We start from the raw sequence: 24,320 nt of genomic DNA, 5'->3' as shown, positions 1-24,320 counted from the left end.
GAAGACGCTCCTGGCTTTGGCCTGGGCCAGCACTGGCCACTGTAGCCATCTGGAGAGTGAAACAGCAGATGGAAGATCTCTCCCTCTCTCTCTATAACTGACTTTCAAAATAAATAAATCAATCTTTTAAAAACCAGCTAACGAAAAAAAGCAAGTGAAAGAAAGGAAATAAAGATGTGAAATAGAAAACAATTGAGAAAAATAGTCTTAAGCTGAGTTTTTAAAAATCAGATCAACAAAACTGATGAACTCCTGAGTCAGACCAAGCAGGATAGACAAGTACCAAATATATATATATATATAAAAAAAGCAGGGCCAGGGCTAGCACTGTGGTGTAATGGGTTAAGTCACCACCTAAATGCCAGCATCCCATATGGGCACAGGTTCAAGTCCTGGCTGCTCCACTTCCAATCCAGCTCTCTGCTACAGCCTGGGAAAGCAATGGAAGATGGCCCAAGTCCTTGGGCCCCTGCACCTACCTGTGAGACCCGGAAGAAGCTCCTGGCTTCACCTTCATTCAGCCCAGGCTGTTGCAGCCATTTAGGGACAGAACCAGCAGGTGGAAGATATCTCTCTCCCTCTCTTCTGCACCATAGTGCTGGCGCCAGTAAAATGTTAAAAAAAAAAAAAAAAAAAAAAAAAACAAGGCGAGGGCCAGCCTTGTGGCGGTGATTTCAGCTGCTGCTTGCAATGCTGGCACCTCTACCAGAGCACCGCAGTCCCAGCTGCTCCACCTCCCATCCAGCTTCCTGTGTCTGGGAAGGCAGTAGGATTAGTCCAAGTAATTGGGCCCCTGCCATCCATGTGGGAGACCCAAATGGCTACTGGCTTTGGCCTAGACCAGTCCTAGCCACTGGGTCCATTTGGTGAGTGAATCAGTGGATGGAAGATGTCAATTACTGCCTTTCAGATAAAGAAATATTTTTTAAAACAGAAGAAAGAAGTTTTCAAACAGCTGTGACAATTAGAAGGGTAAGAAGCAATTATTGTAGGGGCCGGCGCTATGGCACTGCGGGTAAAGACACCACCTGCAGTGCTGGCATCCCATATGGGCACTGGTTCGAGTACCAGATGGTCCACTTCTGATCCAGCTCTCCGATATGGCCTGGGAAAGCAACGGAAGATGGCCCAAGTCCTTGGGTCCATGCACCATCATGGGAGATCCAGAGGAAGCTCCTGGCTCCTGGCTTTGGATTGGCACAGCTCCAGCCACTGTGGCCATCTGGGGAGTGAACCAGTGGATGGAAGACCTCTCTCTCTTTCTCTCTGCCTCTCTTTAACTCTGCCTTTCAAATAAGTAAACCTTAAAAAAAAAAGTTACTGCTGTGGATAACTCTATGAACCTGACTCCGAGGGGTCAAATGTATAAATTCCTTGAAAATACAACTTACCTAAATGACACAGTATGAAGCCAAAAATCTGAATAGCTCTATACTTATTAATATAAAAAAACCTCACAAAAAAAACTTCAGGGCCTAATGGTCTCACACAATAATACCACACATGCAATAATGAAAAGAGAGTTAGAATTGAGTTATTAAAAAGTTAGTTTTTATTAACAATACGAATATTGGCTGAGAGTCCACGTTAGGCAGGTTCTAAGTGGCAGAATATAAAGAAACAGGAAGCCAGCTCGGGTCCAGTTCATTTCTTCTTCCCTTTCACAGGCTTGGCAAATAAAGCTGGGTCGATCTGCTCCCTCGCCAGTCCTCTGACAGAGAAGAGCCTCGACGCCCGCTCCTGCAGAGTGCCCCCACATTTCAGTCCCAGGGCCAGCAGTCCACACTTGAGCCTCTCCAAACCCAGCGACTCCAGTTCTGCCACGGAGCTGAAGGCCAATAAATCTATAGTCTCCTGACCAAGAACCTGAGGGGAAAAAAGAAAGAAGACATTTCATTTAATCCGCCACATCTTGCTATGAATTTTAAAATCATCTAGATCTAATTCCGTTTACATTTTTTTATTTTTTTTAAAGGTTTATTTATTTACATTTATTTTTTTCAAAGATTTTATTTATTTATTTGAGAGGTAGAGTTACAGACAGTGAGAGGGAGAGACAGAGAGAAAGGTCTTCCGTCCATTGGTTCATTCCCCAATGGCTGCAGCGGCCAGAGCTGCGCTGATCTGAAGCCAGGAGCCAGGAGCTTGCTCGGGGTCTCTGCACACAGGCGCAGGGGCCCAAGGACTTGGGCCACCTTTCACTGCTTTCCCAGGCCATAGCAGAGAGCTGGATCAGAAGTGGAGCAGTCAGGATTTGAACCAGCGCCCATATGGGATGCTGACACAGCAGGCAGTGGCTTTACCCGTTATGCCACAATGCTGGCCCCATCTGTATACATTCTCAATGCAATTAATAAAATTGTTCATCTATATTTTCAGAAAACAAGTATTAAGGACAGTAACAGAAATATAGAATCCCTGAACAAATTCTTAGTGTTGCTTTTTCCCTTTTATGATTTTTCCAATAAAAATCCAAACAGTAAAATACAACCACAGAAAAGAACAGGCACCTTTATTAAAAAGCTTAATTTTAATGAGATTCCCATGTCTCTGAATCTATTAATTCCACAATCCTAATGCTTTCTATTCTAATTGAATAATTAAGACTGTCAGAATTCCCACTTACATAATTCAACCAATTTAAATGCTATTCAATAGACTTGTAACTGTTCTATCCACCAACCCCCTTTATAGACTTTAAGTCAAAATTAATACTTCTGGGCTGGTGCTGTGGCACGGTAGGTTAAGCTTCCACCTGTAGCTCTGGCATCCTGTGCGGGTGCCGGTCGAGTTGAGTTCCAGCTGCTCCACCTCAATCCAGTTCCCTGCTGATGGCCTTGGAAAACAGTGGAAGATGGTCCAAGTGCTTGGGCCCCTGCGCCCAGGTGGGAGACCTGGAAGAAGCTCCTGGTTTCGGATCAGCTCAGCTCTGGCCATTGCAGCCATCTGGGGAGCGAACCAGCGGATGGAAGACCTCTCTCTCTGCCTCTGCCTCTCTGTAAATCTGCCTTTCAAATAAATAAATTAATATTTTTAGAAAAATTAATTGCTTCTAATAATGGATGTACTGTGAAGAATGAAAATGTTTACTTCTAATTGTTTTAATGTATTCAAAGAACAATGACTTTGTTATTTCCAAAAATATTAAAGTGCTATGAGGACAGACTCACTCTCGAGTTGATCTTTGTTTTTTTAAAAAAGCTATTTTGTTAGATTTCTGGAGTGAACCTTGACTTATTTATGGCCAAAATCTAAAATGTCACGTACGTGAGTTTGGAGACCTGAACCAGCAGCTCTTACTACAACCCCAAGTCCAAAATTTCCATGAGTAACACTGAAAATCAAATCAGCTGGGGCCAGCACTATTGTGTAGATTAGGTCGCCACCCGCGGCCCCAGCATCCCATACGGGCACCTGTTCCTGTCTCAGTCCCAGCTACTCCTCTCCAATTCAGTTGCTTGCTAATGTGCCTGGGAAAGCAGCAGAGGTTGGCCCAGTGTTTGGGCCCCTGCACCCATGCAGGAAACCTGCAGGAAGCTCCTGGCTCCGGCAATGCGGCCATTTGGAGAAAGAACTGGCACATGGAAGACCACTGTCTCCCCCACCCTCTCTGTAATTCTGCTTTTCAAATAAGTAAATAAAATCTTTTTTAAACAAATCAAACCAGCTTTTATTCTACTATTCCTTCACTCATTTTTCCAAGACTTGAGTGACAATAAAGCTCTTATGATACACATCTAACATAAAAATCACCCCCTTACAACTCCAGAGATGGTGTGAAGATCAAATTAGAGTCCCTAGCAAAAAAAGATCCACTCTCCTCCCCAGAAAGGGGTATCTATATATTTTGCTGATTCACTGGGGTCAGGGGAAGGTGTTGGTTAAATAAATGGTAGACTTTGTGTTTATCAAAGGAAATCAGGTTTCATCTATTCTCAAAAGTAACCCATTAGATCACACAGTAAAATCTGAAGACTTTTGCTGGCAGTCAGTCCACTGTAAATGGTGAATAATGAACTCTTTCAGGAAAGTGTGTACAGTGAAAATGACCTTTCAAAAGGCTGAATGTGGTACTCAAGATTTAATGATAAGTTAAAAAGGAGCAGCTCCTCTTCTATAGGAAAGACCTTTACATCCAACTATATCTCAAATGAGAAGACAAAACTGAGCAGCGATTTAGTGATAGGGAAAATGAGGACATTTCTTCATCAAATCTAAGATGCCACCCATGGTAATATACTACAACAATGAAATGATTTTTTTTTTTTAATTTATTTGAAAGGCGGAGAGAGAAATATCCCATCTCATAGTTTACTCCCTAAATGTCCACAACAGCTGGGGCTGGGCCAGACCAAAGCCAGGAATTGGGACTCAATCCAGGTGTTGCACGTGAGTAGCAGGGACCCAAGGAGCTGAGCCATTACCTGCTGCCTTGCACAGTGCACATCAGCAGGAAGCTGGACCTGGGAGCAGAGCCAAGACTTGAACCCAGGCACTCTGACAGGTGATTCGAACCCCCCAAGAGGCATCTTAACCACCAAGCCAATGCCTACCCTCTACCCATGCACTATTGAATGTATTAGGAAAGAATAAACAATACCAATTAAGCTCTAATATGAGATACACATCTAATTTCAGGAAAGCTAAAATGTGATGACATACAGAACAAAGGACGCCACCTACTAGCAAAATAGTATGAATTCCAGAGACAAAAAGAAAAAGCTTCCTGCAACACACATCTGGAGGAAGCAGATGATGGCTCCAGTACTTAAGTCCCTGACACCCACACGGGAGACCTGGATTGAGTTCCTGGCTGCTGGCTTTAGCCTGGCTCAGCCCTGGTTGTTGTAGGCATTTTGGGAGTGAACCAGAAGACAGCAGATTTTTCTCTTTCTCTCTTTCAAAGAAAAACAAAAACAAAAACAAAACACCCTTTTTGAGGGGACAATCATTATCTGTATTTCTTAGTGTTGGGCCATTCATTAAGCAATTGATGGGAAAGGCATATTTCCATTTTAATGACTTACTGGAGAGATTAAATTGACTCAGTTCTATTGACATCAACCCCTGAGAAGTACTCACTGTGTTTGCCGACTGGCTTTCCTCCAGCTTGGCAATGTTGGCAATGGAAACGCTGTCCGTGTCTTCTCCAGATGCCACCTTGGCAGCTCCGTCCCCTTCAGTCATTTCTTTTGTCCCAGCTGCTTCTCCTTCTGTGGGTTCTTGATTCTCTGCCTTCCTTCCCTTTTCCTCCTCTGTCTCAACAGCCATCTCCCTTTCCACGTGCTCCTGGACAGATTTCTCTCCCAGCTCAGCTCGCAAGTCTTCTGAAACAGCCTTCCCAGAGTCAGGCACTGGGACCTGCAGCTCCTCTGGTGCACTCAACACCCTTGCCCTCTGGGAATCACTGGGAAACGCGGCCGCCACCTCAACACCATCACTGCTGTCTTTTGGAGCACAGGAGCTCATCCCTGAAGTACTGGGTCCTTCTTCACTGTCAGCATCTGAGCTCTCAGAGCTGGACCCCTCTGCAGTCTCTAGCCCCTCCATGCCCAACCTGTCAGAAGCAACAGAAGGGTTTAACACCAATGACAGCTTCTCCTTAAACCAGAGTTGCAGTTTGTCCAGGAAATGGACTCTGAATGAAAGTCTCTGCTAACTTCAGATGGAGGATGGGTAAATTACAAAGATATTCCAGAGACCAGCACTGCGGCATAGTGGGTTAAGCTGCCACCTGCACCCTGGCATCCCATATGGGCATCAGTTCGTGTTCTGGCTGCTCTACTTCCAATCCAGCTCCCTGCTAATGGCCTAGGAAAGCAGGGAAGATGTCTCAGGTGCTTGGCCCCTGCACCCACGTGGGAGACCTGCAGGAAGTTCCTGGCTCCTGGCTTCAACCTGGCCCAGCCTTGGCTGTTGCAGCTATTTGGGAAGTAAACCAGGATATGGAAGATTTTTCTCTCCCTCTTCCTCCCTCCCTCTTTGTAACTCTGCCTTTCAGATACATAAATAAATCTTTATAAAAAAAAAAGTTTCAAAGGCATCAATTTAACAAAAAAAAAAATTTCAAAGACACTGGAACTCACCATTGCAAAGATCCAAGAGGAACTATCTTTTTTTTTTTTTTTTTTTTAAAGATTTATTTATTTGAAAGGCAGCGGTACAAAGAGGCAGAGAGAGGAAGAGAGAGAGAAAGAAAAAGAGAGAAGTGTCTTCCATCTGCTTACTCCCTAGATGGCTGCAATGGCTGGAGCTGAGCTAATCCAAAGCCAGGAGCTAGAAGCTTCCTCTGGTCTTCCACGTGAGTGCACAGGCCCAAGGATCTGGGCCATCTCCAGCAGAGAGCTGGATCAGAAGTGGACCAGAGAGGCTGGTGCTGTGGCGTAGCGGGTAAGACAGTTGCCTACAGTGCCGGCATCCCATATGGGTGCTGGTTCATGTCCCGGCTGCTTCACTTCCTATCCAGTTCTCTGCTATGGCCTGGGAAAGCAGTAGAAGATGGCCCAAGTCCTTGGGCCCCTGCACCCGCATGGGAGACCTGGAAGAAGCTCCTGGCTCCTGGCTTTGGATCGGCGCAGCTCTGGCCATTGCGGCCAACTGGGGAGTGAACCAGTGAATGGAAGACCTCTCTCTCTCTGCCTCTCCTTCTCTCTGTGTGTAACTCTTTCAAGTAAATAAATAAATCTTAAAAAAAAAAAAAAAAAAAAAAAAAAAAAAGGTGGACCAGAGGTAGAGCAGCAGGGACTCTAAATGGCGCCTACATGGGACACCGACACTGCAGGTGGCGGCACCATCCACTACACCACAGTGCTGGCCCTGAGGATCTCTTTTTTTTTAAAGTTTTTAAAGTTGGGGCCAGTGTTGTGGCACAGAAGGTTAAGACACTGCTTGCAACACTGGCATCCTGTATAGGCAGTGGTTCAAGACCTAGCTGATCCTTTTTATGTTTTGATTTGTTTTTTTTGTTTTAAAGATTTATTTATTTATTTGAAAGGCACAGTTAGAAAGAGGAAGAGGCAGAGAGAGAGAGAGAGAGAGAGATCTTTCATCCGCTGATTCATTCCCCAAATGACCTCAAAAGTCAGTGCTGGGCTGATCTGAAGCCAGGAGCCAGGAGTTTTTTTCAGGTCTCCCAACACAAGGGCCCAAGGACGTGGGCCATCTTCTACTGCTTGCCAGGCCATAGCAGAGAGCTAGATCAGAAGTGGAGCAGCCAGGGGGCTGGCGCTGTGGCACAGTGGGTTAAAGCCCCAGCCTGCAGCACCGGCATCCCATATAGGCACTGGTTCGAGTCCCAGCTGCTCCTCTTCCAATCTAGCTCTCTGCTATGGCCTGGGAAAGCAATAGAAGACGGTCCAATTACTTGGGCCCCTGCACCCATGTGGGAGACCTGAAAGAAGCTCCTGGCTCCTGGCTTCGGATTGGTGTAGCTCCGGCCATTGTGGCCAACTGGGGAGTGAACCAGTGAATGGAAGACCTCTCTCTCGCTCTCTCTGGCTCTGCTTCTCTCTGTAACTCCTCTTTCAAAACAAATAAAATAGTTCTTAAACAAACAAACAAAAAAAAGGTGGAGCAGCTGGGACTCAAACTGGTGCCCATATGGGATGCCAGCACTGCAGGCGGGGGCTTTAACCCTCTGCGCCACAGTGCAGGCCCCTGCCACTCATGTGAGACACCTGGATGGAGTTCCAGGCTCCTGGCTTCCACCTGTTGTGGCTATTTGGGAAGTGAACCAGTAGATGGAAGGTCTCCCTTCCCCACCCCGCCCCATGTGTCCCTCCTCTAATTTTGCTTTTCAATTAAATAAATAAATCTTAAGGTTAAAAATCTCTTAAAATTGATCTTGTTTAAAGCTTTAATCACCTATATTAATTTCAACTGCTGGGAATTAGAAAAATTAAGTCATAAAGAAAATTCCATTTTTTTATTCCTAATATTCAAAACTGGAAACCAATGAATGTGTCTCAAATGGAAAATAAACAAACCGTGATGTACACTATTCGTGACACACCCACACCACGCAATGGCACTCAGCAATAACATGGAATGAGCCGGAATCCCACAGACGGCCCCTATGGGCGGAGGGCTAAGTTAAAGGGCAGCACAGAAGGCTCTGTGACTGCCAGGAGACAACCACACTGTTAAGAACAAACGTCACATGGTAGCCAGAGGATGCCAGAGGATGCCAGGGGACGGGGAGCAGCAGGGAACTAACTACAAAGGGATGCACAGAACTATTTAGGCTGACAAAAATACTCCATCTTAACTGTGGTGGCATTTCCGTGACTACAGATTTCTCAGAAACAGAACTGATCAACCAAAAAGTTAGAGTTTTAGCGTTTACAAATAATACCACAATAAATATGACTTAAAAAAAAAAAGTAATGTCACTATCTTTTCTCTCAGGAACTTTTTTTTTTTTTTTTTTTTGACAGGCAGAGTTAGACAGGTAGAGTTATAGATAGATAGAGAGACAGAAAGAAAGGTCTTCCTTCTGTTGGTTCACCTCCCAGATGGCTGCTACGGCCAACACGCTGCGCCGATCTGAAGGCAGGAGCCAGGTGCTTCCTCCTGGTCTCCCATGCGGGTGCAGGGCCCAAGCACTTGGGCTATCCTCCACTGCACTCCATGAGCAACCGGGGCAGAATCCGGCACCCCAACCGGGACTAGAACCCGGGGTGCCAGCGCCGCAGGCGGAGGATTAGCCTAGTGAGCCGCAGCACTGGCCTTCTCTCAGGAACATTTAATTCCTATTTGTGAAAGCACACACAGAATTCTATGCTGAACTCACAGAATTACAAGATCTGTGAGTAATAATTATCTTTCTATCCCCAAAGGGGCGGCCAGCAAGGAAGCAAGATCCCTTTACTCTTACCACTTTCTAGAACTTGGCCCAACAGAACTGCGCGGGCAACCAGAGAAGCAGCTGGGAGAGGCGAAAGAACTATCAGAAGAAGGGGTAAGGAAAAGTACAGTTATGCTTTTATCCCCAGAGCAAGAGTGCTGGCAAAGTGACCAAAGACCTCTGCCATGCCTGTGAAACCCAGAGAAAACAGAACCACCTGGAAAGTACAGATCCACTTCCACCTAGAATTTTTCAGTTAACTCTTTCAACACCAAAAATAACTCAAACATAAACCTATCACATAAGATATTTAATTGTAAGGAAAAAAAATTAACCTTTAGATTCTATTAATATCACTTCCAGCAGAAACCACTGTGAGTAGGTACTTGTGACAATATGTGAAGCTGGGAGTATGAAGCACTCTGAATTTTCTGAGCTTCCATCACACTTTACTTAAACAGGTGTTTACGCCAGACAGAAGGAAAATATATCATCTCAGTCTTCAAAGATCAATTTGTAATGAAAATGAAACATGCCGGCGCCGCGGCTCACTAGGCTAATCCTCCGCCTTGCGGCGCCGGCACACTGGGTTCTAGTCCCGGTTGGGGCGCCAGATTCTGTCCCGGTTGCCCCTCTTCCAGGCCAGCTCTCTGCTGTGGCCAGGGAGTGCAGTGGAGGATGGCCCAGGTGCTTGGGCCCTGCACCCCATGGGAGACCAGGAAAAGCACCTGGCTCCTGGCTCCTGCCATCGGATCAGCGCGGTGCGCAGGCCGCAGTGCGCCAGCCGCGACGGCCATTGGAGGGTGAACCAACGGCAAAGGAAGACCTTTCTCTCTGTCTCTCTCTCTCACTGTCCACTCTGCCTGTCAAAAAAAAAAAAAAAAAAAAAAAAAAGAAAAAAAGAAAAAAAGAAAATGAAACATATGCACTTACCAAAAGCATTTCCTTTTCTTTGCCCTGGCTCCTCGGTCTGTTTTTGACTGGTTAAACCGTTTCCGATTCTCACTTACTTCTGCTGATACCAACTTGCTGGAAGCAGCCTGCATACCTAATCAGAAAGTTTAACAACTGTTTGTACTATCAACACTGAGCTTATGGAAACCATAAATAATCTAGATTGCTAAAAGAGTTGTAACCTAATGTTCTGGACTTACATTTCTTAAAAGACATAAAAATTTTATATAAATAATTAAAATGGGATTAATCTAAAATGCACAGATTCAAGCAATAAATAGTTCTGGTTCTAGAGCCAGATTTTTTTTTAAACAAGTAATTCAATTTATTTTAATACAGGTAATAGGAAAAATGTACAATTCATTGCACAGTTATTGAAAAGGTAAGTGGAAAACTGAACAGCTGAGCACCCATATCTCTCAATGCCATTTAAAGAGTAAGCATTATTCAGATCACAATTAATTCCAGAACCAAGGGTGATCTTGGAAGGCATCAGTAGCTATGCTGATTTTCACAGGCTCTTTATGTCAAAGCAAAAGTATCTTTCCAACAACACGGTTCATTTCAAAAGATACCTCAATTAACTTTTTTTTTTTTGACAGGCAGAGTTAAGACAGAGAGACAGAGAGAAAGGTCTTAGGTTGGTTCACCCCCCAAATGGCCACTACGGCCGGCGCACTGTACTGATCCGAAGCCAGGAGCCAGGTACTTCCTCCTCGTCTCCCATGTGGGTGCAGGGCCCAAGCACTTAGGCCATCCTCCACTGCCTTCCTGGGCCACAGCAGAGAGCTGGACTGGAAGAGGAGCGACCGGGACAGAATCTGGCGCCCCGACCGGGACTAGAACCCCAGGGTGCTGGGGCCCAGGCGGAGGATTAGCCAAGTGAGCCGCGGCGCAGGCCTAATTAATGGTTTTTAAATTTCTCTCTGTATTGGCCAGCGCCGCGGATCACTAGGCTAATCCTCCACTTGCGGCACCGGCATACCAGGTTCTAGTCCCGGTCAGGGCGCCGGATTCTGTCCCGGTTGCTCCTCTTCCAGGCCAGCTCTCTGCTGTGGCCCGGGAGTGCAGTGGAGGATGGCCTAAGTGCTTGGGCCCTGCACCCCATGGGAGACCAGGAGAAGCACCTGGCTCCTGGCTTTGGATCAACACGCTGCGCCGGCCGCAGCGGCCATTGGAGGGTGAACCAATGGCAAAGGAAGACCTTTCTGTCTCTCTCTCTCACTGTCCACTCTGCCTGTCAAAAAAATTTTTTTTCTCTGTATGAATCTTTTTGTCAGCTGAGCCACAGCAGCCTGGCTAGAACCAGATTTTTAAAACACCAATGTCCAATACGTAGTTTTAGGCTGACAAATTCACATCTAGCCCTCCTCAAACCTACATATTCATCCTCTCATGTGAGATATCTGCATATATTTGTCTTTCTCATTATATCATAACCTATTTGACAGAAAAGATTCCTTTGTAATCAACTGCACTCATATCAAGTCTTATATAATGCTTCAGATGCTAAAAAATAATAAAATAAAAATTAATGAGATTCACTTTTTTTTTTTTTTTTTTTGACAGGCAGAGTGGACAGTGAGAGAGAGAGACAGAGAGAAAGGTCTTCCTTTTGCCGTTGGTTCACCCTCCAATGGCCGCCGCGGCCAGTGCGCTGCAGCCTGCGCACCGCGCTGATCCGATGGCAGGAGCCAGGAGCCAGGTGCTTTTCCTGGTCTCCCATGGGGTGCAGGGCCCAAGCACCTGGGCCATCCTCCACTGCACTCCCTGGCCACAGCAGAGAGCTGGCCTGGAAGAGGGGCAACCGGGACAGAATCCGGTGCCCCGACCGGGACTAGAACCCGGTGTGCCGGCGCCGCTAAGCAGAGGATTAGCCTAGTGAGCCACGGCGCTGGCCGAGATTCACTCTTAAAAAACTGACCATGGGGTTGGTGCTGTGGCCCAGAAAAGTTAAGCTGCCACAACAATGGTGGCATCCCACATGGTCACCATTGAGTTCTGGATGCTTCACTTCTGATCCAGTTCCCTGCTAACATGCCTGGTAAAGTCGCACAAGATGGCCCAAGTGCTTGGGCCCCTGCCACCCACATGGGAGACCTGGATGGAATTCCAGGCTCCTGGCTTTGCTCTGGTCTAGGCCTGGCTGTTGTAGTCATTTGTGGAGTGAACCAGCAGATGGAAGATCGATCTCTCTCTCTATCTCTCCTGCCCCAGCCTGTAACTGTGCCTTTCAAATAATCTTAAAAAAAAAAAAAAAAAAAAAAAAAAAAACAGCCCCATGGTGCAGCAGGTTAAAGCCCCACCTTGCAGCGCCGGCATCCCATATGGAGCCGTTTCAAGCCCCAGCTTCTCCACTTCCAACTCAGCTCCCTGCTAATGCACCTGGGAAAGCAGTGGAGCAGTCCTTGGGCCCCTGTGCCCCCATAGGAGACCCAGAAGAAGCTCCTGCTCTAGGCTTCTGATCAGCTCAGCTCCAGCCGTTGCTGCTATTTGGCGAGCAAACCAGTGGATGGAAGACCTCTCTGTCTACCTCTTTCTGTAACTATGCCATTCAAATAAATAAAATAAATCTTAAAAAACCCAAAACCAAAAACAAATAAACAAAAAAACCTGACCTAAAGTTGGGAGCAAATACAGTGAGGTCTAGAACTCTGCAGACTTAGCCTATCCCTGAACACAAACACAAATGTGACTTGTACCTGGGGCCCATAGGTCAGTGGAACTCAGGGGTCAAACATGACAAATGGTGTGTGTGCCTGTGCTATGTTCAGAAGGGGCAAAGTACACTGCATTCATTTATGAGAGGTGCATTCCCAAGGCTTTCAGAAGCTTCTTGGAAGTCTGTGGCCCAAACTAAGCTTAACAACTGCTTTCTGTGGGCAGGGTGTAGCCATCTGAAACTGCGGGCTTCCAGGTAGCTGCTGACCACACTATGCCATTCTCACTCTCACCTTTGAGGACGGAGTCCTCCAGACGCTCCGCCATCTCATGGCACTGCTGCTGGTAGTCGGGGCTGGTGAAGCAGTGTTTGGGCTCTGCAAGCTTCCGCTGCAGTCGTTCCAGGCGCTTTTGCTCCTTCTCAGCCTCCCGCTCAGCCTGCTGTTTTACCCATTCTGCCATTCTGGGGAAGGGAGAGAAAGACACGTAATTGCGTGGCTATGCCAAACATGTGCCTACACATACGAAATGCCCTCCAGACAAACCAATAGATTCTTTTTTTTTTTTTATATAAGACTTATTTATTTATTTGAAAGTCAGAGTTACACAGAGAGAGGGGAGAGGCAGAGAGAGAGTGAAAGGTCTTCCATTTGCTGGTTCGCTCTTCAACTGGCTGCAATGGTCGGAGCTGCGCCAACCCAAAGCCAGGAGGCAGGAGCTTCTTCCAGGTCTCCCACACAAGTGCAGGGGCCCAAGGACTTGGGTCATCTTCTACTGCTTTCCTAGGCCATAGCAGAGAGCTGGATTGGAAGTGGAGTAGCTGGAACTTGAACTGGCGCCCATATGGGATGCTGGCAATGCAGGCGGTGGCTTTACCCACTATGCCACAGCACCAGCCCCGACCAACAGGCTCTTGTTCACAACATGACATTCCCCCAGAAAATGGTGCCATGCTTACTACCAGCATACAGTAACAGACATAACTAAAACTCAGTTATCAAAATATGCATAAGATTCAATGTTACAACAGAGAGTATTTCAAGTTTACATTTTTGATATGCAGGGCATCCATATAATCACTACAGATAAGAAAGTCTATTTCTGTCTTAAAAAATAACAACAGGGGGCTAGCATTATGGCAAAGCAGGGTAATCTGCTCTCTGCGATGCCAGCATCCGATATGGGCACCGGTTTGTATGCTGGCTGCTCCATTTCCCATTCAGCTCCCTTTTAATGAGCCTGAGAAAGCATCTGAAGATGGCCCATGTGCTTGAAGCCCCTGCAGCCACATGGAAGACAGCAGCTCCAAGCTTTTGGCTTTGGCCTGGATCTCTCCATCTTTCTCTCTCTGTGATTTTGTCTTTAAAAAAAAAAATCTAAATAAAAGAACAAAAAGAACTTACGCTTTTTCGTGATTCACATCTCGTAATCTCCTTCCACTGAGGTCCCGGCAAGCTTCCCGATTGGTTGTCTTCTCAATCTGAGCACCAAGTGCTCGAAGCATAGATCCAAAACCTGAGCCAATGTGTTTGGAGAAAGCAGGTTAAAACGAACTCAAGGATGGCTGAAAGCTAAATCTGTGAAAATAGTCTATACGACAAGGCTAATAGTCAAAGTAACCTCTACCCACCCACCCCCCCCCCTTTTTTTAAGGAGATGGACAAGAAAGATGAAAGGATTCATCAACTAGATGCTGCTTCATGTCTTTGGCTTCATTTTACATTTCTGAAATATTGTACCTGTACAGCTGGGATACTTAGAGGGCTTTACTCAGTAAAAGAGCCCCCACGATTCCCAAATTCAGAACTTAAAACTTATGGGGCTAGCACTGTGGTGCAACAAGTTAAAGACCCAGTCTGCAGCGCCAGCATCCCATAGGGGCGCCTGTTCGAGTCCCATCTGTTCCACTCTGATCCAGTCCCCTGCCAATGTGCCTGGGAAAGCAGCAGAGGATGGCCCAAGTGCTTGAGCCCCCGACACCCACATGGGAGACCCAGAAGAAGCTCCTGGTTCCTGGCTTCGGCCTGGCCCAGTTGTTGTGGTCATCTGGGGAGTGAGCCAGCAGTTGGAAGACCTCTCTCTCTGTCTCTACCTCTCTCTGTAACTCACCTTATAAATAAAATAAACCTTAAAAAAAAAACTTAAAAATTATACAGTAAAAATTTTCAATGAGTTTAAAAGGCAATTTTAAGCTGTCACTGGCTGATGTGACAAGCTTCATTCGATATGCTTGATACAACTTCAATCAGCAAGGTGGTTATAGTCTTGAGATGTCAGCTCTTGGAAAGCCAAACCAAAACCACTTAGATTTTGAGAAAGCTTAGGGATTACACAGTAGCGCCTCAGGAGAAATAACAAAAACTACTCATACTGTGGTTTTGCTTTTAGTGTTTTTCTCTCTTGGATGTATCAACACAACCAAGACCTTTATCTACCCCAACTGGTACACAGCTGTGTTTCCTGAGGTGACTTTAAACCTCCCTTGCAACTATAATAATGAGACAAGATCCTGACAGGTGCAGAAGAACAGCTGACTGTTTGAAGCTATTTCTTCTACAGTCACCCCTCTTCATCTGATCTCTCCCCAAGCATTACCCTAGGCTTCCTTAGAGCTATCTGGCCAGATGAAGTGGGCCTTATGTCATACAATTATTTCTTCCTCAAAAAGAATAAAAGAGAAAATATTAACATTAGGCAGGTAAATAAGAATTTCATTAGGCAAACCAAGGCTGGCAAACTACTGAGACAAAGAAATTTGTTAATTTAATACATTCTACTCAAAACTACAGATGTGTATCAGCTGTGCAATCCACAGTCATGCCTACCTCCTTTTCCACCACGAAGCCTGGGTTCCAAACTGTACACAGCTCCATGCTGCACTGTGTCGCCGGTGTTAATGAGGGCTCCGTTGCATTTCACAAAGAAGTATTCCACAGGAATATCCTAGAGACAAGTTTGGGTTTTCTTAATGCCTTGCATGAGCCGAGTTTCTTACAAAAGGGACCTAATTTACTATTTTTTATTAACACAGCCACAGCAGATAGTTTGTGTTCAATTAATATCTGTTGAATTCAAAATAAAAAGTACTAAGCCCAGTGTTGTGGTGTAGAAGGTTAAGCCTCCACCTGTGACGCCAGCATCCCATTTGAGCACTGGTTTGATTCCCGGCTACTCCACTTTCTTTCTTTTTTTGACAGGCAGAGTTAGACAGTGAGAGAGACAGAGAGAAAATCTTCCTTTTTCCATTGGTTCACCCCCCAAGTGGCTGGTGCGCTGAGGCCAGCGTGCTGCACCAATCTGAAGCCAGGAGCCAGGTGCTTCCTCCTCGTTTCCCATGCGGGTGCAGAGCCCAAAGCACTTGGGCCATCCTCCACTGCACTCCCGGGTCACAGCAGAGAGCTGGACTGGAAGAGGAGCAATCAGGACAGAATCCGGCGCCCCAACTGGGACTAGAACCCGGTGTGCCGGTGCTGCAGGCGGAGGATTAGCCTAGTGAGCCGCGGCGCCGGTCTACTCCACTTTCGATCTAGCTCCCTGCTTAGGTACCTGGGAAAGCAGCAGAAGATGGCCCACATACTTGAGCCCCTGCACCCACATGGGAGACCCAGAAGAAGCACTGAATCCTGACTTCAGCCTGGCCCAGTCCCACCTGTTACAGCCATTTGGAGAGTGAACCAGCAGATAGAAGCTCCCTCATGTGCGCTTGCTCTCCCTCCTCCTCTCTCTGTAACTCTTTAAAATAAACAAAACAAAAAATATTTAAAAAGAAAATGAAAAGTATTGAAAGACGGGCAGGCATTGTGGTGTAGCGGGTAAAGCCAATGCTTGCAATGGCAGCATTCAAATGGGTGCTCCGTTTGGGTCCCGGCTGTTCCACTTCCGGTCCAGCTCCTTACTAATGGCCTGGGAAAAGATGTAGAAGATGGCCCCAGTGCTTGGGCTCCTGCCACCCATGTGGGAGATCCAGAAGAAGCTCCTGGCTTCAGCCTGGCCCAGCCCTAGTCATTGTGGCCATCCAAGGAATGCACCAGCAGATGGAAAATCTCCCTCCTCTCCCTCAGTGTAACTTTGACTTTCAAATAAATAAATCTTAAGAAAAAAAGAGGGGGGCTGGCACCGCAGCTCACTAGGCTAATCCTCTGCCTTGCGGCGCCGGCACACTGGGTTCTAGTCCCGGTTGGGGCGCTGGATTCTTTCCCGGTTGCCCCTCTTCCAGGCCAGCTCTCTGCTGTGGCCAGGGAGTGCAGTGGAGGATGGCCCAAGTGCTTGGGCCCTGCACCCCATGGGAGACCAGGAAAAGCACCTGGCTCCTGCCATCGGATCAGCGCGGTGCAACGGCTGCAGCACGCCAGCCGCGGTGGCCATTGGAGGGTGAACCAACGGCAAAAGGAAGACCTTTCTCTCTGTCTCTCTCTCTGTCCACTCTGCCTGTCAAAAAAAAAAAAAAAAAAAAAGTACTGAAAGCAAAAGTCATTTCACATGATGCAGTCTGGGGACAATTTTTTCCTAACGTTGCCTGATAATGATACTTAGAAGGCTCAGTCTTTTTTGGTGAAAACAAAAAGTGCTTTTTTTCTCCTTTAATAGTTAATCTGAGTCAAGGCAGCTGGGACTTGAACTAGCACCCCTATGGGATGCAGGCAGCAGTTTCATCTGCTATGTCACAGTGCCAGCCTCTCTGTGACTCTTTCAAATAAATAAAACTTAGAAATAAAAAAAAAAAAAAAAAACCACATGGAACTAGGAAGTACATAATTCAATCTACATCTAGAATATCAGGAACGCAGAGATCTAAACACCATTAGGAAAGAGAAAATATATTATTAGTGTCTTCCTGAAACAAACACTATTAGCAATTCATTCTGAAGCACACAGCTATTTCAAAGGGAACCATTCATCATTCAGTAACTTTAGTTAAGTACCTATTATTTGCCAGGTAGATTTCAGGTGTTAGTTTATTATAGCAAATAAAAACTAAAATCCATCTGCCTCCTGGAGCTACCATCCCAGAGGGGAAGACAAAGCAAACAAATTACACAGTATGCCAAGCGAGGATAAACAGGATAAGGGATGGGATATGTGGCTGAATGTGGTGGTGATCTATTATTTTATATAATCCATATAGAAACCTTCTCTCATCAAGTGACAGTTGAGCAGAGTAAAATAAAGTGAGGGAACAAGTTATCTAGGGGAACAGCATTCCACATACAGGCAGTAGGAAACAAAGATCTGAAGCAGAAATAAGCTCAGAGTACTCAAGGAACAGCAAAATGGCCACTATGATTGGAACAAAATAAGCACAGGAGCATGGTAAGGCTTTAAAAGCTAAGGAGTCTGGATTTTACTCTAAATAAACCTATTGTAGGGTTTTGAACAAGTTCTATAATCTGAATGTTTTTAAACAATCACTCTGGCTGTTGAGTTGAAATTAAGACTTCAGGGGGTCGGCGCTGTGGCATAGGGGGTAAAGCTGCTGCCTGAAGTGCCAGCATCTCATATGGGTGCTGGTTTGAGTCCCAGCTGCTCCACTTCCGATCCAGCTCCCTGCTACAGCCTGGGACAGCAGCAGACGATGGCCCAAGTCCTTGGGTGCCTGCATCCATGTGGGAGACTTGGAAGAAGTTCCTGGTTCCTGGCTTTGGATCAGCCCAGCTCCGGCCATTGTGGCCAGTTGAGGAATGAGCCAGCGGATGGAAGACCTCTCTCTCTCTGCCTTTCAAATAAATAAATAAACCTTAAAAATAAATAAATATTTTTTAAAAAGATCAGAAACCAAAACCCTGGTGACTCGAAGGTTAAGACATTAGGAAGATGAAGAGGAAGCAGCAAGATGAGACTGGTCAAGGCAGTAAGGAGAAGGAGAACTGAGAGTGATGTCTGCAAAGCAAGAAAAGTGTCTCTAGGAGGTTACAGTTGTGCCAAATGAAGCTGCCAAGCAAAGCAAGAGGAACATAGGAAACTGATCACTGGATGTGGCAATCACAAAGATATTAATGAGCAAGATTAGATCTGCTTTGTTAGAATTATGGGAACAGAAGTCTAACTAGAATGGGTTCTAAAGGAGAAGAGCATTACATTTTAGAATTTTTTTCTGGAGCTGGCGCTGTGGCACAGTAGGTTAAGCCTCCACTTACAGTGTCAGCATCTCACATGTGTGCTGGTTAGAGTCCTGGCTACTCCACTTCAGATCCAGCTCCCTGCTGATGGCCTGGGAAAGCAATGGAAGATGACCCAGAGGAAGTCCCTGGCTCCTGGCTTCAGATCGGCCCAGCTCCAACAGTTGTGGCCATGTGGGGAGTGAATCAGTGGTTAGAAGACCTTTCTCGGCCGGCGCCGTGGCTCAACAGGCTAATCCTCCGCCTGTGGTGCCAGCACACCGGGTTCTAGTCCTGGTCAGGGCGCCGGATTCTGTCCCGGTTGCCCCTCTTCCAGGCCAGCTCTCTGCTGTGGCCCGGGAAGGCAGTGGAGGATGGCCCAAGTGCTTGGGCCTTGCACCCCATGGGAGACCAGGAGAAGCACCTGGCTCCTGCCTTCGGATCAGCACGGTGCGCCAGCTGCAGCGCGCCGGCCGCGGCGGCCATTGGAGGGTGAACCAATGGAAAAGGAAGACTTTTCTCTCTGTCTCTCTCTCTCACTGTCCACTCTGTCTGTCAAAAAATAAATAAATAAATAAAAATTTAAAAAAAATAAGACCTTTCTCTCTGTCTCGCCCTCTCTGCCTCATAAATAAATAAAATCTTAAAAAAAAAAAAAGAAAGAAAATAAATCAATTCAGAGAAAATGAAGCGACAGTTGGAAGGGATGCTGGCTTATGTTTGCACTCAGGTAGACACAACACCGGAAAACTCAGGGAGAAAGAACAAATGCTAAAATAAGTCTTTCCTAAGGTGAGAGGGTAGAGACCCTGTGCAGAGTCAGTGATAATTACAAATCACTACTAAAATAAAAAGGGCAGTGCACCATAGCCACGGAAGAGAAGGCTGAATACATGGCAGGCAGTTCGGGGCACTGGTGTGACGATGAAGATATTCTTTGCTTACTGCTTGTACTTCTTCAGAAAGTTCAGGCCTCAGGAGCAAAGGATGGGGAATTTAGAGAAAGAGAATGTCAAACAGTAACCCAGGACAGTGGAAGAATGGTGAACTAAGATGGGCTACCCAATCCCACACCATGGTACACATTACTGTCCCCTCATTTGTCATCCCTGGGGGATACCAGCAAGGCTACTGGAGATAAGCTGAGGTTCTGTGAAGCTGCATACTCCACGCAGCCACCCTGAGGGCTACACAGATCAGCATTCAACCCAGTGCAGGCCTGTGCTGGCTGAAGGAAACACAGAACTGCTGAGCAGTGCTGGCTCAGCACTGAGCAGAACTGCTGCTGGCTGTGAAGTCCCAGTGAGGCAGACACATGTGACTGCAGCCTCCCTACCAGTCACTGCCACATGCCTGGGCAGGAGGGGTCTGGAGTTGGACGTGAGTGGATGCGCATTTTCCCAAATATGATGGCAGAACCCAGGAGCAAGAAAGTTCAGGCTCCCTGCAATGAAGTGATTAACACGAAGGGACTCTTGTTTGTAACATACTGCTTGCCTCAAAGGACTGACATAATAATTAAATGATGCAGGTAATGCACCTTGTATCTATTTAATGTTTACAAACTAAAAGCCACTTTGAGTTCTTTTAGTCACTTTATATGTCTAGAGGTTATGGTACTTCTAAAATTTTAAATAATTTTGAAAGACAGTAATGTGAAGGTAGAATGATTATGCATCATACTTAATTTCCAAAGAGAAGTGCTTTTTAAACAAGATAACTGATAAAAACTGCATTTTCTACTTGCTAAGATTCTTAGCAATTAAATCACTACTAGGAAAAAAAAAGAGAAAATTTAAAATTAATTTAACTGTTTTTAACTATTCCATATCATAAAGCATTTCAACCACAGAGTATTATGCCAGTCTTTGCCCAACCAGCCCAAGGCCAGAGAGAAATAAAGTCAAATTTACTGACTCACTGCCAGTGAGGGGGAACTGCACACAAGAGAAACCAAGGGGTATCTCACCAACGAAAGAAACTGAGACACCGTAGGATTTGAAGCATGGGTGGAGGTTAGCTCAAAACAAAGCAGGGCTATGTGTAGGAAGACATCAGGTTTGGACTGTGCTGCAGATTCAGGCTCCTCTTTCCTTGGAAACTACAAATTTCAGACAAACGTGGAATATAGTATTTAGAAACCCTTAATCTGAAGTTCTGCATGTGCACTGGAAATCAAGGGTGCTTCTCTGTATCAGAGTGACTTAGATATTCAAAGGAAGAGTGCCAGCATCCCATATGGGCATCATTTCTAGCGTTGGCTGTTCCTCTTCCCATCCAGCTCTGCTATGGCCTGGGAAAGCAGATGACCCAAGTCTTTGGGCTCCTGCACACACATGGGAGACCTGGAAGAAGCTCTTGGCTTCCGATGGGCTCAGCTCCAGCTGTTGGAGCCATCTGGGGAGTGAACCAGTGGATGGAAGACCTTTCTCTTTGTCTCTCCCTCTCACTGTCTATAACTCTACCTCTCAATAAATAAATAAAGTCTTTAGAAAAAAGTAAAAGAGTGGGATATTTCCTTCTTACTGGAATAATTTCAAAGTTCCTTACAGTCCAGTTCTTGAACACCAGGTTTCTCCCTGAATAACAGTACACTTGCAAGGGGCCCCAGTGCCATTTCACCACTGCAGCAAGCCCTCAGGGAAACACTGCTTCCTGCAAACCGTACAGCTGGCATTCTCCACGTCTGAGGAAGAGCGGGGCAGATTTTAATTTTTTTCAGTGGGCGCTAACACTAACTTTTTCAGTTTCATTTTAAACAGCATAGTGTGAAAATGGGCTTTTTTTTTGGTCCCTGTATCTCAACAGATGTCCGTTTTAAAATTGTGTTTCTATTCATATTCGCTATGGTCCTGTTCCTTGAGTAACTGAATTCATTTATATTTTGGCCTCTGGTTTAAAAACTCTTATTTCCAGCATTCCTCACAGTTAGGATTGTTACTTTTTTCTGGTCCCACTTTGGCTCAACTGTCAATAGATCTGAAAACTGTACTCCTGAGATAATACTTATTTACAAAGACATTAAAATCCAACTATTTTGGGAAACATTTCTCGATTCAGATGATCAAAAATGGTTCTGCTTAACATTCTTTTTAGACTGGACTGTAAGCATAGAAATAAAAACGAGGAATCTGAAAAACATCTGTAAACACTTCTTTGTGGGGACGTCCAAGTCTAGCGAAGCTTTGACTTAAGCGGGTAATGCCAACAATATTAAGCTTACAAAGAACAGCGAAAGAAACAGCACGACGGAGGCGGGGTTAAAAATCGGCTGGAACTAACAGGACTGTGTGATCAGCGCACAAAGCGCACGTCGCCGATCCACAGTCTGAACGGAGGTTTTTCAGGTCATCTGAAAGTCCAACTATCTCATTTACTGATGAACGACCGAAGTGTGGACTAAGCACCTGTTGCTGCAGGGTTTTTGGTTTGCTTCTCAAGTTTTTCTCCTCCTTTGAGAGGCAAAGCAAGACCACCACAACACGAAAGCAAAGGAAGGTATGAGTATCAGTCTGAGGTACCTTAAAACTGAAGAACTCAGTCTCAGAAACTCAAAATCCCAAACAGACGCAGCCTATCCCTCCCGACAGACCCTCCCGGCACGCAGCCCTCCCAATGGTCCGAGTGTTTCCCCTTCCAGGAACCGCGATCCTCACCCGATTTTGGCAAAGTTGGTAGATGAAATCCTGCACGGAGCACTGAGTCGAAGTACATCGCACCGCCCTGCACCCGAAGCCGGGGCCACGAACCCACACCAGCCCCGCAGCCTCCGCCATTTCATCTAATCCCGGAACCCGGAGATGCCCTGAAACACCAGGCGCCACAACTAACTAGCCGGTCGCATGCCGATGACGCCAGCCGCTCCCTCCAGCGCCCCGCCCCGCACGTTTCCGCTCGCCCCTCCCCTCCCCTGGGGCAAGTCACGTGACGCGGGCGTCTGAGCGGCGCTGGCGTGGGGGAGGGGAACAGGAAGGGCCTGGCGGAGGCCGATAAGAGGGCAGAACGCGAGGGCGAGGCGTTGCTAGGAGCAGTTGCTAGGGCGGGGCTCGAGGGACCGGCTATAAAAGGCTAGTGCAGGGTTCGGTTTCGAGCGTTCTGGCTGTGAGCGATAAGGTTGTGGCTAAGCGCCGCCCCGTGCCGCAGGCTTTGGCCCTTTTCCTCACATCTGTGTAGTTATTTTTGGGTCGCGGAGAGTCGTGGCCTGAGAAGGCTGTGCTCCCGGGAGTGTGAGGAGAGAAGCTGCAATCCCGGAAGTGGATCGGGGAGGCCTGCTTCCTCCGCCCGGGGGAGCCCGCCCGACCTGAGGGGCAGGGGACGCGACCTCTGGAGGCCCCCCTGCAACAGCCAGCGAGGGTTTTTGCCCCCAGGTTTCCAGAGCTGCTCTAACCCCTCCAGAGCGGGGCAGCCGCCGGATGTCTGCCCCCTCCGCTCGGCTCATTCTTCCGCCTGTTTGCGTTCTGGGGTTTATCCACTTCAGTTCTGTTTGAAAAACACGTCGTAGGCGAGGGGGCCCTTGCGAAACGCGGCGGCAGGAGTGACGTTTAGAGTCCACGCTGCTTCGAAACCCTGCTGTAACTTCGCCCGGACACAGGGGTGGCACTTCTAAATTCCTCTGCGGTTCCAGAGCCGCGGGTGTGCCGAGCGGAGGGGTGTCAGGAGGCAGGATCGCGCTCTCTGCTGTGAGGATGGCGGACCCACGAAGCACAGTGCTGAGGGACAAACAACAACAAATGCAGAAGCCGTGTAGCTGTGGCGGCGCGAGCAAAAATAGAGTTGCCAGGGCTGTGAAGTTTAGATTCTGTGGCTGTCACACAGGAGGCAAAGAGAGAAAAAAGGCCTGTGTGGGCTTCTCAGTAGATAAAGAAAAATTACACCAGAAAATAGGGATCCTGTGCCTAGGGAGCGGCACTTTGCAAAGGGGGTGTCTCACCAGCTAAATACCAGCATCTGCGGACCAGGAAACCGCGTCCCGCTCTCTCTTCCCCTGCTCTAAGCCCGCGGGGAGTCTGAGCAGTAGAGACCTGAGCCCCAAGTCTTTTCCTTGTTCCTTCATAATTCTTTCTTCTGGAAGGGCATCAAAATGGCCATTTCAACGGCCTGGAGTCTTTCTTCCAGAGTCAAGTTCAGTTTAGGTCGACATAACATTTCTGTGTCACCATAATGGTTTCTAGCCAGTGAGGATTAAGCTCGGTCCTTCTAATATGGCAGGTGCACTCCACTTACTAACGTTATATCTAGTCCTCCTCAAACCTGAAGTTTAAATGGAATTGTTCACATTTCATCCTTCTGTTGCATTCATTTTTTTACAGACATTTATTTATTCGAAAGGCAGAGTTACAAACAGAAGGAGACAGAGAGGAAGAGGGGTCTTCCATCCTCTGGTTCATCCCCCGCGTGGCCGCAGCAGCTGGAGCTGTGCCAATCTGAAGCCAAGAGCCAGGAGCTTCTCCCAGGTCTCCCACGTGGGTGCAGGGGCCCAAGGACTTAGGCCATCTTCCACTGCTTTCCTTGGCCATAGCAGAGAACTGGATTGGAAGTGGAGCAGCCGGGTCTTGAACCATTGCCCATATAGGATGCCGGCACTGCAGGTGGTAGCTTTACCTGCTATGCCAGTTCTCTTCTGTTGCATTTAAATTCCTGTTACTAAATAGGCCCAAGTATCAATTTGTAAACATTATCATATCTTCACAATGAGCACATGACACACTCAGGGTAGATGTTAAGTGAATATTAGTTGGATATTTGATAAATTCCTATGGCAGTAA

The 24,320-nt window shown here is 46.8% G+C and overlaps 1 protein-coding gene across 1 annotated transcript; it reads right to left on the bottom strand.

Moving 5' to 3' along the window:
• Positions 1-1,529: 1,529 nt before the first annotated feature.
• Positions 1,530-22,338, bottom strand: SDE2 (spliceosome associated SDE2). The gene is made up of 7 exons (XM_002717480.6): positions 22,212-22,338; positions 15,286-15,403; positions 13,864-13,975; positions 12,754-12,923; positions 9,779-9,893; positions 5,083-5,557; positions 1,530-1,866 (listed from the first exon to the last, which is right to left on the bottom strand). Exons 1-7 carry the CDS (start codon positions 22,329-22,331, stop codon positions 1,645-1,647), a joined length of 1,332 nt encoding a protein of 443 aa, XP_002717526.3. The 5' UTR covers positions 22,332-22,338; the 3' UTR covers positions 1,530-1,644.
• Between the last annotated feature and the right edge of the window lie 1,982 nt (positions 22,339-24,320).

Source organism: Oryctolagus cuniculus, chromosome 13 (assembly GCF_051225735.1).
Source record: "Oryctolagus cuniculus isolate XC-2025 breed Fujian yellow rabbit chromosome 13, ASM5122573v1, whole genome shotgun sequence".
NCBI lineage: Eukaryota > Metazoa > Chordata > Mammalia > Lagomorpha > Leporidae > Oryctolagus > Oryctolagus cuniculus.
The sequence above is the reverse complement of the archived record's forward strand: the minus strand, read 5'-3'. Positions and strand labels throughout refer to the sequence as shown.